At 45.4% G+C, this 12,554-nt stretch overlaps 1 protein-coding gene across 2 annotated transcripts; it reads right to left on the bottom strand.

Moving 5' to 3' along the window:
* Positions 1-314: 314 nt before the first annotated feature.
* LOC141162180 (parvalbumin beta-like) lies at positions 315-3,383 on the bottom strand. 2 transcript variants are annotated; one of them, XM_073647998.1, is made up of 5 exons: positions 3,203-3,383; positions 2,611-2,679; positions 1,429-1,561; positions 1,133-1,242; positions 315-743 (listed from the first exon to the last, which is right to left on the bottom strand). In XM_073647998.1, the coding sequence occupies exons 2-5, from the start codon at positions 2,669-2,671 to the stop codon at positions 718-720; spliced, it is 330 nt and encodes a 109-aa protein (XP_073504099.1). In that variant the 5' UTR covers positions 2,672-2,679; positions 3,203-3,383; the 3' UTR covers positions 315-717. The 2 variants fall into 2 exon arrangements, with proteins under 2 accessions (XP_073504099.1, XP_073504098.1); XM_073647997.1 differs by having other exon boundaries at positions 2,611-2,682; positions 3,203-3,382.
* Positions 3,384-12,554: the final 9,171 nt, after the last annotated feature.

The following is a 12,554-nucleotide window of genomic DNA, read 5'->3' as shown; positions in this document are numbered from 1 at the left end:
GGGAAGAGAAGGATCCGGCATATTGAATTTCCTAGCCTTCCTGTATATGGGGGAGAGATAGCTGTTCCCCGAATGATTGTTTGGCTTACAGCTATTTATTATGTTTGGGGGGGCTTTGTGAGATGGAGAAGCTTTTGGACCTGACCGTACACCAGGGCCAGAGTACGATCGCTATTATTATTTTACTGCTTCTACAGGAATGGCTCCACCATTGTAATATCCCTTGGATTTGGTAATTTAGCAATGCTATTGCACACACTATTGACATTTTCAGGCTTCGACAATTGCACCCCGAAAAGAAATCCAATCCAAACTGATTCCAAAACATGATTTTTATTGATAGCATTGTGTTTTCATCGTTCTTGTTACTTTAACACATCATCGTTTGGTATCTTCAGTGTGTGAATTTACAAAAGGTGTAATAGTAGAAACAGCCGGCAATGCATTATCAATATAAAAAATATATAAATAAATAGGCTGAGGCATTAAACTGCTAGCTGTGGAAGCTCAGGATCCCCATGTTAGTGGATGAAGAGGAAATTGTAGACGGCGCTTATCAAGGAGATGACTTTTGCTTGTAGATCTTGGAGCAGATTCCTTCCCCCCCTTCAATGGGGCAATCTTTGATTTTGTTATCCGGGTTCCATCAACACTTCAGTTTAACAAAGTAAAAGGGGGAAGGTTACATTTCTATGATCATCCGTTAGGAGTATCACTTTAAGCCTTGACCAAAGCTTGGAACTCTGAAAAAGTGAGAAAAATAGTATTAATGAAATAATAATTTCTAAACTACGACATTGGTATCATTAGAAGCTCCTGCTTATTCCACATTATTCTGCTGAATGGAGAGGTGGATGCCCATGTGTGCAGCTGTTTCCTTAAAAAAACTTTTGGAAGTATGGATTTCCATAAATGACAAACCCCTTTAGGTTGTTACCTTATAAGTTAAAGTGTATGTCTATTCGAGTACTGAAATATCACAACGCTGCAACTAGAGATTGACAGCTTTATTTATTGCTGCCTTGAGAAGAACTAAGGGCATCAACTATACAATGCTATACTATCAAAGACCCCATTATAAATCTGGAAAAAATCCATATTTCACATATAAAATAGACTTTTCCATATTTACCGTCCACTCCAATTTTGCCGTCACCATCTGAGTCACCAGCGGACAGGAAGATCTTTGTTTCAGAGTCGGTCAGTTCTCTGGCGCCAGCACTGAAGTTCTTCAAGAACAGTCTAGATATGAGAAAGGGAGAGTCACAATGTAGCCGAGGAACTCTAGAGACCCATATACATAGACCCCTTAGAGTTGAGATTGAATTAATAATAGCTGCAGATCTCCTACTTATAAGACAGGAATGGTGAGACTTTTATCTTTCCCTCCCTCCAATTTGTCCCATTAGTGGTTAGGTCATTACGCACTTCAGCTCATCTTCCTCAATGAATCCACTCTTGTCCTGGTCCAGGATTTCAAAGACTTTCTTGACTTCAGCCTGGGACTTGCTGCTCAGACCAGATTTGGCAAAGAAAGTTTTGTAGTTGAAGGAGTCCTTGGCTAAAAAGGAAATAATAAGGGAGTTTGGATTGATAGATTAAAGATAGATAGAGATATAGATAGAAAGATAGATAGATAGATAGATAGATAAATAGATAGATAGAGACATAGATAGAGACATAGATAGATAAAAAATAGATATTAGATAAATATACCTAAGATAGATAGAGGGAAGGGAATAGATAGATAAAAAGATATATATTAGATAAAAAGGCATTAGATAGATAGAAGTAATACATAGATAGAAAAGATATGTATATATATTAGATAAAGATGATGAATGATGAATATAGATGAATGATAGATATAGAGATAGATAGATAGATAGATAGATAGATAAATAGATAGATAGAAGGAAGGATAGATAGATAGATAGATAAATAGATAGATAGATCGATAGATAAAAAAAAAAAAATTAAATAAATATACATGAGATAAATAGATAGATAGCTAGTGAGAGAGAGAGATAGATAGATATTAGATAAATAGACATTAGATAGAAGGAATAGATAGATAGAAAATATATATTTATATTAGATACATAGGCATACTATAAATGAATGTTAGATTGAGAGATAGATAATAGATAGATTACAAGATATATATTAGATAAATAGATTAGATATAAGATAGATTATAGATTGATCAATATGAGATAGACATAAGATATATGAACAATAGATAGATATATAGATGGACAGGCACACTAGATTAACTGAAATGTTGGTTGCAATAATATTTATAAATACGTTTTTACAGAACCATGGACACTAATAAACTTTTCCTATGAATATTAGTTAGTTTTGCTCTTCAGCATATTAGATATTCACCTTGGAGTAAAGTAACAGTGTTTCCTATTTCCAACATAAAACTTCTCTAAAACTGCAGTAACAATCAGGTAGGACTTGCAAGATATAATAGCAGTTACCCTGTCCTCCACAGGAGGCACTGTGACATCTAACTCCTAACTTGACCCTGATGTCCTAGTTCTACTATCTAGGGAGATGAGGAGTGATGATAGACCAAGGTGCTGATAGATAGTACAGTACCTTCAGCGCTCTTGATGGCAGCTGAGATGTCAGCGTCACTGAGGATACCTGCAAAAGCCATCTTCTTATCTGCTAAGAGATAAATGATGAGTTAGACATTTTGAGCCTTGCTGGTACAGTTGCAACATAAGGAATAAAATAGCTTAGCAGAAGCACAAATATCAATCGTGGGTACAGTACAACACTTGTGAAGATAGGCATTGTCTATTACATGTATCCATAGTATTACAATCAGCAATCTGCAACAAGGTAACAATATTTCAGTGTAACAAACAACGTTTATATAAAGACCTAATACACTGAACCCCTTCCCAAAAACACCAGCTTTGCTTTGAATGAGACACGAGGAAACAATCCAGGTTGGTGGCGATGAGAGTTGCAAGTAACCAGAGTGATGTTGCCGGCCCATAAAAAAAAGCTATTCCTTTGCAATAACTGTAGTCCAAAAAATCATAGGAAATCTCCTTCCAGCCTGATCCTTGTAGGTCAATATTGGAAACAGTCTTTTTTTTCGGTAGCAATTCTTCTACTCTTCCAAGTTGGAGTAAGATAGAATCCCAGGGATTGAGAAAGCGGAGAGCATGTAACTCACCTTAGGTAACTTCTCCGGTGGAGGAAATCTGTGACTGGTGCTTACCCCCTTAGGGGACACCACTTATATACCCTCCAAACACCACCCTCAGGCCATATACAGTAGCATAGAAGACCCCCTTCACAGAGCAATTCTTCCTAAGCTGGGGCTGTAAAACCTGCTGGCTAATGACTTGGTTATTTATACTCCACTTGGAATTTAAATGATGGTTTGGTCACCAATCTTATATCAGAATGAGAAGGGCTGGATCACACTCCTTTCATGGTCTTCACGTTGTACAATATCCAAGTGCATAATAATTAATAAAATATTGTAGATGAAGCAAGATAGTGACGGGATCTCACTGCACAGAGCCTTACATGACCTAATCAGGGCTGTCTAAGTTTCGTGGAAGTTCAGTGATGTATTTACGGTACGGTATAAGTATAGCACTATTGCTTCTTGCAGTTTTACTCCGGTGAGGGATCATTGCTCCTTTAATACAATTTACATTAATAAAAGAGCAGATCGGGGGACTGCAGTGCTATTTAATACCCTGTAGCTCTTCAGCTGCTGCAAAACTGCAGCTCATAGCAAACTTTTAACAGCTGTAGGCAGACCTCTGCTTTAGTACGATATTGTAGAAGTAGCAGAAGGGGTTAAAAATGTGCGTGAAATTTAATTAAAAAAAAATATATATATATATATGTTCTGGTCAACATTAGATCAAGGTTTGACTTTGTTGGATTTTTAGCATTGCTGATCGTTTGGGCAACTTGGGGATAAGCGGCGTCTGGTGGCTACGTATCTCCCTCTCCGCATGCACTGGGAAGGCAGATGGATAATCAATTCTTTACTAAACTTTTGTATCTTCTGGACGGAGCCGCCGACGTAGCACAGGCCACTGGGCGATTACCCCGTTCTTTACCTTCCTATATTTTGGACTTAATATGTGTCTAAGGAAATTTAATAGTGAGCCCATCTCAATCTGCATACACTACTGTTGACCAAGTAGGTGTTAATTAAGGTGATTCTCCGGGATTAGCAAAATAATGACCAAAGCTTAGGATAGGACAAATATCATAGTTGCTGATCAATTGATTAAAGGGGCCAAAGGGAATCTGCAGCCTGTACCCCACATCACTGTGGTTGTGCCTTGTATTACAGCTCAGTCACATTCACTTAAAGAAGTTGTCCAGTACTTTATATTACCCCCCCCAATGTATCCCTCTGGGGCCCCTAAGGATTTTTGTAAATACCTTACGTTGCTGTTTCTGCCTGTGAGCGGCGCTATCCTTGGCCTCTCACAGGCATCACGTGACCCAGCGCTGACGTCACGACAAGTGAGGAGTGACTCAGCGCTGGGGTCCCCGCGGTGGCTGCTGCGTTTTGGGCGGGGTTACCCCACTGCATCACACCCGGCATCCACCACGCACTTTCCCAATGAATGGGGAGAGGCAGAGCGCGCTGAGGATGCTGGGTGTGATGCGGGGGGTAACCCCGCCCATAGCCTTGCATCCACGTGGAACGCAGAAGACAGAGACCCCCGGCTGCTGCCAGCACTTGTCGTGATGTCAGCGGATGTCAGAGCCGGCTGCAGCCGGGGGTCACGTGATGCCTGTGAGAGGCCAGTGATAGCGCTGCTCACAAGCAGTATCTGCAATGCAAGGTAATTACAAAAATCCTTAGGGTCCCCGGGGGGGATACATTGGGGAAGGGGGGTAATATAAAGTACTGGATGACCCCTTTAAGCTGCTCTGAGTTGTAATACCAGGCACAGCCACTATTACAAGTACAGCACTGTGCCTGCTATTACATTTCAGTGCTACTCCATCCTATTTACTCTCTCTTGGAAGGTACAAATATTAAAGAAGCACTCCTCCCATCAAAATTTTTGCCCTCTTAATATATTGCAATCATCATATTATATAGCACTGTGTTCTTATAATTGCTCATTTTGCCTTCCTACCAAGATAATTCTTCTCTTTTCCATTTGGTCTATGACATCATGTGGCTAGCTGAATCTAAGCTCTATGTAGAAACAGAAAGTTCCCTTTCCCTGTGTGAATCACTGCAAAAGTCCCTGCCAGGGGGAGGAGGGAGCAGCTGGGTCAGGAGTTGAAAAGGAAAAGAGATTTCCTGTTTATATATAGAGCAAAGAAAAGAGAAGAATTAGCTGGGTAGAAAGGCAAAATGGGCAATTGTAAGTACACAGTGTGTCACGCCCGCAGACGGTGAACATAGTTAATGGACCGACTGTGCAACGGGGCCGGGCTTACCTAGGAGGGATGTGCCTAAGTGGCTACCTAGTTTTCACTGGAGCTGATGGTGGAGTCAGGCTCCAGCTGAAGGTAGCCGCCAGGTAACCACTCCTAGGCAGTCCCCGGTACTCTGGCTGCCTGGGGTCAGGTTCGCCGATACGGATAAGAACTTGGAGTCACTGACAGGCAGGATTTGGACTCTGTTCAGACTACTCAGATTCTGGGTGCCCTAACAGAACGGATAGTGAAATGAGGTCACAGACAGGACTGGATTCGGATACTGGAAGAGGCTCTGACAGCACAGACTCTGGAACACTAGTCAGGACTAACACGGGTGCAGGTTCTAGTACTGATGGAACGGTTACAGGTTTGGATACTACCAGAGCAGCTTCAGGGTTTAGGTACTGGTGGAGCGGCGTCAGGGTTCAGGAACTTCTGGTGCGGCTTCTTATGGTTCAGGTACCACCGGTGCGGCTACTGGGTTCAGGTACCGCTGGAGCGTCTTCAAGGTTCAGGTACCGCCTGTGTGGCTTCTCAGGGTTCAGGTACTGCCGATGCGGTTTCAGGGTTCGGGCCCTATCCACACAAGGACCAGAGGTCATGGTTCAGGGACTGGCCCTGTCCACACGAGGACCAGGGGTTCAGGTTCAGGGCCTGGCCACACGAGGACCAGAGGTTCAGGATCTGGCCGCACAAGGACCAAGGGTTCAGGATCTGACCGCACAAGGACAGGGACTAAGGCAAACTCTCAACTATATGGGAAGAGGGACCTGGCAACATCCAGTTGCACACACACACTACTACACAGGAACTATAGGGGTTACTTAGCCCCCTTCCTAATGGGGAAGGTGCTTCTTGTACTTAGATGCCTCCCAGCTATTATTACTATTTACAATGTGTGCCCGCTGCCCCTTTAAGAAGAGTGGAGTGCACACGCACACTAGGCGCGCCGCCAGAAGTCAGTGAGCTGGAAACAGAGAGATGCTGGAGATGGGAAAGTGACCTCGTGGCCGCGGCGGTGAGTATGTTGGCATCCCTGCATGGATGGGGAAGGGGAACCTGTCATGCTAGATATGGGAAGGACCCGGTGTACGACAATGGGAAAAGGGGTGAATCCCAGCAACTAGGGAAAGGGAGAGTGGAGACTCCTAGGCTTATCTAACAACACCCTGACTCCCCTATCATCCCTTAATAGATTCCGCACCTATCGCCGAGCAGGATACCTTAGCCCTGTCTGACCCTAGAACTAGGCCCTAGGTACGGAGAGTGAGGGGTGAGCACTAGTCAGCCTCACTGCAACTAAAGACAAAAAAGGGAAACAGACAAGGGGATTCCCTTAGTTTTGAGAAGACATCAGAGAGATCACGACTACAATCCACAAAGGAACTCCAAGAAGAATCTAGCCGACTGGTAGGACTCCAGACATGAACAGAGGAATTTACTCTATCTATCTGTATTTAAAGATCCAGCAAGGGTGTTTTAATTAGCAGCAGAAGGTGGAGATCACCGCTGGGTCCTAGAGAGGAAGGGATGATGAAAGGATCAAGAAGGTGTCTACAAGGCCAAGCGCAGCGAACTTCTACAGCTGGATCCAGAATGACTGTCTGTCAAACCTGACACAACTGTGACAGAACCATGCAGGGGTGCCGGTATTAGCATTACAATAATTCCCCCTTATGCCCCCTCTCATTCAAGTCTGCGAGGACTGTCTGCAGAAGAAGTGGAGCCAGGTTTTTCTTCTTGGCCTTCCACAACTGCTCTTCAGGACCATGTTCTCTCCAGCCACTAGAATAAAGGTTACTTCTCTAACCTTCTTCATGGCTAGGATGCTTCTCTCCATCAAGACATCCTCAGAGTACAACAAAGTGGGTGTAGTACCACCTTGGAAGATACAAAGACAAACTTGAGTTCTACCTCCTGGTCGGTGGATAGTAGAGACTTGGAAGATGCCTGCGCCTTGATGTTCTCGTCATCCAACCACCTGAAAACTGAAGGTACCTTCTCTGCATCCATCTTCAATTTGATGTCCACGTAGATACATCCTTGAGGCGGGAAGGTTCCTGGAAACAGATCACTGGAACTATTGTTGGGACTATGTGGAGATATCGCCTCCGCTTCCCTTTCTTCGGAAACGCCAGCACACTACGAGTCGATGATCAGCAGACCTGGCAGAGAAGATGGCGACATCTCCAGATGCAATGCTCCAATCTGGAGCTCAACTTCCACAGCAATGGATAGGATGTTTTCAGATAGGGTTTTCCCTTTGCTAGAAAACACCCTCACCGGATTCTGGAGAGGGTGGTCAGGAACCTGATACTGATCCTCAACAGTTTGCAGCCAGAACTTTCCCGCCGATCCGGAGTCTTCACATTAAACAGATACAGTCAGAGTCATAGGCGGAGAGGGAAGACTCATGCCAAGGGTAGCCTCTCCTACTGACCCAAGGCTCTGGAGTTTTTAAAGCTTCTCAGGACAAAGACAGATGGGATGCTCCTCACCATCGCCACAGTAGCACCACTCCTTATCATGACTGAGTTCAGGCTGAGGAACAAACGGTCTCTGGAAGTATGGAGCCATACGTGACAGTTTCTTCTCAAGTGTCACCTCTCTGGTCTACTCCTGGAAGCCAGGAAGGGAAGATGCAGCAGAAGATTCAAGACTCGGCACATCGAAGACCTTTCGGAAGGCCATCAGGAAGGCTTGTAGGTCTGAGGTGACAGAATCCCCTCTCTCCCACAAGGGGTTGAGCCATGCTAGGGCATCTCCTGCTAGGTAGGACATAAGGAATCCCATCTTAACCCAATCTGAGGAAAACTGAGGGGTCAGTAGCTCATAGTGCTGTATGCACTGCAGTAGAAACCCACAGCACTGCTTCGGGTCTACACCAAACAACCAAGCAATGTGAACTGAGGTCTAAGATGGTACACATGCAAGAAATAAGAGCATGTTCACACTAGCAAAAAGATACAAAACCTACAAAAGACAAAAAATATATCACATACCCTACCATCATTATATATAAATGTAAAGCAAAGTTGCATATGAAATATAGGGTACTTAGTGAACTATTTTTGATCAAAAAAAGTATACAAGTCGTCCCACCAGCAACAAGGTGACCCTAATTGGGACAGTCCTACACTGTCTATATTAAAAACCTTACTGTATATCAGAGTTGAAGTAATGCATATAAAAGGGTAGACAAATAGAACCGGGTCCCAAAATCAGACCACCTAAGCCCGTGGTAAGCTACATATATACTGAACAGCTCAACAAGGGGGATGCCACAGCCCTAATTTGCACAGAATGCAAACAAGACAAAAAACCAAGCAATGTGAACTGAGGTCTAAGATGGTACACATGCAAGAAATAAGAGCATGTTCACACTAGCAAAAAGATACAAAACCTACAAAAGACAAAAAATATATCACATACCCTACCATCATTATATATAAATGTAAAGCAAAGTTGCATATGAAATATAGGGTACTTAGTGAACTATTTTTGATCAAAAAAAGTATACAAGTCGTCCCACCAGCAACAAGGTGACCCTAATTGGGACGGTCCTACACTGTCTATATTAAAAACCTTACTGTATATCAGAGTTGAAGTAATGCATATAAAAGGGTAGACAAATAGAACTGGGTCCCAAAATCAGACCACCTAAGCCCGTGGTAAGCTACATCGGGTCTACACCGTAGCATGGTAGGTTCCACTTTTAGGAGCATAAGTTGCAGGCTGAATAGACTCGGCCGCAGAAACTGCAACTTGGGCTGGAGCAGCTGACGTCAGGGCTTCCAATCGGGCATCCACTGTCTGTACCTGGACCAAAATGTTTTCCTGCTGCTTTTGCTGGAGAGACAAGTGATGAAACAACTCCAAGTGTAAAGCTCCATGGGGATCAGTGGGGTCCATGGCCTGAGCAAACTGTCATGCCTACATGTGGAGCAAGTGATTCATGGACCGACTGTGCCACGGGGGCGGGTTACCTAGGAGGGACTTGGCTAAGCAGCTACCTGGTTTTCACTGGAGCTGCTGATGGTGGAATCAGGCTTGAGCTGCAAGTAGCCGCCAGGTACCATTCCTAGTCAGTCTCCGGTACTGCGGCTATTGACCTGGGGGTCAGGTTCACTGATACAGTTAAGGACTCAGAGTCACTGACAGGCAGGATTTGGACTCTGTTCAGACTACTCAGGTTCTGGGTGCCCTGACAGAATGGATACTGGCATGGGGTCACACACAAGGCTGTATTCGGATACTGGAGCAGGCTCCGACAGTACAGACTCTGGAACACTAACCAGGACTGACACAGGTGCAGGTTCTAGTACTGACGTAACAGTTACATGTTCGGATACCGCCAATGTGCGCTCTGGGATCAGGTATCGCCGGTGCGGCTTCAGGGTCCAGGTACCACCGGAGCGGCTTCAGGGTTTAGGTACCACCGGTGTGGCTTCTCTGGGTTAAGGTACCACCGATGTGGCTTCTGGGCTCAGGTACCACTGGAGCGGCTTTAGTATTCAGGTACCACCAGTGCGGCTTCTCAGGGTTCAGGTACCGCCAGATGCGTTTTCAGAGTTTGGCCCTGTCCACCCAAGGACCATTGGTTCTGGTTCAGGGTTCAGGGCCTGGCCACCTAAAGACCTGGGGTTCATGTTCAGTGCCTGGCCGCACAAGGACCAGAGGTTCTTGTTTAGGGCTTGGCCGTACAAGGACCAGTGGTCCAGGTTCAGGGCCTGGCCGCACAAGACCATGTGCTCGGGCAAACTCTCAAGTATACGGTAAGAGGGACCTGGCAACATACAGTTGCACACACACACACTACTACACAGGAACTATTCGGGTTGCTCAGGCCCCTCCCTAATGGGGCCTTAGATGCCTCCCAGCTATTGTTACTATTTACAACTTGTGCCTGTTGCCCCTCTAAGAGCAGTGGAGTGTGTGCACGCACTAGGTGCGCCGTCCGAAGTCAGTGCGCAGGAAGCAGAGAGATTTGCCGGACACGGGGAAGTGACCACGTGGCTGCGGCGGTGAGTATCTTGTGTCCGTGCATGGACAGGGAAGGGGAACCTTGCAGGGGTGCCGGTATTAGCATTAAAATACCCCACTTATGTCCCTCTTCTTCAAGCCCGCGAGGACTGTCTGCAGAAGAAGTAGAGCCAGATCCCTCTTCTTGGCCTTCCATGACTGCTTTTCAGGACCACGTTCTCTCCAACCACTAGAAGAAAAGTTACTTCTCTCACCTTCTTTATTTCTAGGATGCTTCTCTCCACCAAGACATCCTCAGAGCAGGACAAAGCTGGTGTAATACCAAGAACTTTGAATTGCGAAGTTTCTTCCTTCTGGTTGAAAGAAAAAATATAAGTAGTAAATAATTGTCAATGGTGAAGGCAGAAAAAATGGACAATTACATATATATTGGACAGTAAATAGGTAATGGTGGCAATAATATTAGAGAATGGCATGCCAGTATGAGGAGGAGCATGCAAGGCCTTTAAGTCTCCTCATACTGGCGTGCCAGACCTGGCTTGTCACTCTCCACAAGGAGAAACCTTACCCCTTAGATCCCAGTCTTAGCCTCTCACCCAGCCAAATCAGATCTCATACTTTGTACTGACAAGGGGCAATACCCTGAAACACCGTGTCTAGAAATTGAGATCCTAATTTGGCTTTTATCCTAAGTCATATTTCAAGGCTCGTTAAATGGTCGATAATGACTTGTAGGATTGCTACTTCCAATAGGTGGCACTAGAGTTCTAGTCCTCTTGCTCTCTGAAGAGACAATTTGCATATTTAATTTCCCAGAGGAACATGCAAGGGGTTTAAGTCTCCTCATATTGGCATGCCAAACCTGGCATGTCACTCTCCACAAAGAGAAACCTTACCCCTTAGATCATATTTATGGCAAGGAAAAGGCCCTCTTTAATTGTGGTAGATTTCGATCTCATCCAATATATGCATTGTGCACAGAACTCTATTACAGATCCATCTATGGTCCTTTACTGTACTTTTTTGTGATTCCAAATATATACAGGGAAGCATGAAAGATTTTTCACTACTTCCTTTAAGGCCTCGCTCACACGTTCAGGATTTGGTCAGTATTTTACATCAATATTTGTAAGCCAAAACCAGGAGTGGGTGATAAATGCAGAAGTGGTGACGTATTTCTGATGCGCCCCCTGGGCCGTGGGGTACTCGGTGGTAGTGACCCGGTCCGTGACCCAGGGCGGTCAATAAAAGGGGATTATAGCTTTTATAGTTTAATATTCGTGACGCCACCTGTGCTATGCGGCTATATGGAGCTGCTGCTGCGGTGCAGATCTCCTGGAGCTGATGGTGATGCAGCAGAGTTGGTTCAGCTCTCCACAGGTAGAGCTAAGCTCCAGGGCGGTGCAGTGATGATTAATGAGGTAGATGTTGCTGTGTAGTGTAGTGCAGGGGATGGCACAGATAATAATTCTAGGACACAGTGGGGTGCAGTCTTCAAGGTTTACTCACAATTGTTGAACTCCAGGCTACCAGGACCAGTTTAACCTCCCATGCCATCCTGCGTTCACCAAGGAAGGGGTTCAGCAAACTCCCAGGTGTTTCAGGAGTACATAACGGACCCCATTCTGTGTGCCTTCCTCGGTCATCTTCCTGCGCTGGCTCTCACCCTCCTGCCCTGCGCCTTGCAACCAGTGTCCCAAGCCGGTAGCCTCGGATCTTGTCGAGCGACCTGCAGTCCCCTGGACCCTATGCGGCCACTTTTTCGGCGATATAATTGTGGTAGTGGGCAGCTGCACCTTGAAAGTACAGAAGCCTTTGGTTTCTAGCTGAGACTTGTAGTTCTCCACTAGTTAGGGGCCGGTCCCCTTTGCGGCCTGATCCCTCCACGTTCCTGCAGATTCAGGCGCACGGGTGGCTTCCTGCACTTCCCGTGCCCCTGGGATCCCCTCTGTCTCTGGAGTCTTCCCTCTGCTCCCGTCCTCTTCCAGCCTGTCCTCCTGGGCCTCTCCGTCTAGGCCCTCTCCTCTCAACTCCTGCTCCAAGCACTGGAGCCAGGAGCCTGGATCTCCTCCACTGCTCTCCTGAGCAGGACTCGACCCTTCTACATGGTTCCATTCCTCCTGTGGCGC

The sequence above is a fragment of the Phyllobates terribilis genome, unplaced genomic scaffold (genome assembly GCF_046119375.1).
Source record: "Phyllobates terribilis strain yellow unplaced genomic scaffold, ASM4611937v1 Scaffold_9__5_contigs__length_417890890, whole genome shotgun sequence".
NCBI classification, from domain to species: domain Eukaryota; kingdom Metazoa; phylum Chordata; class Amphibia; order Anura; family Dendrobatidae; genus Phyllobates; species Phyllobates terribilis.
Note: the sequence above shows the minus strand (reverse complement) of the source record. Positions and strands in the feature narration are given on the sequence as shown.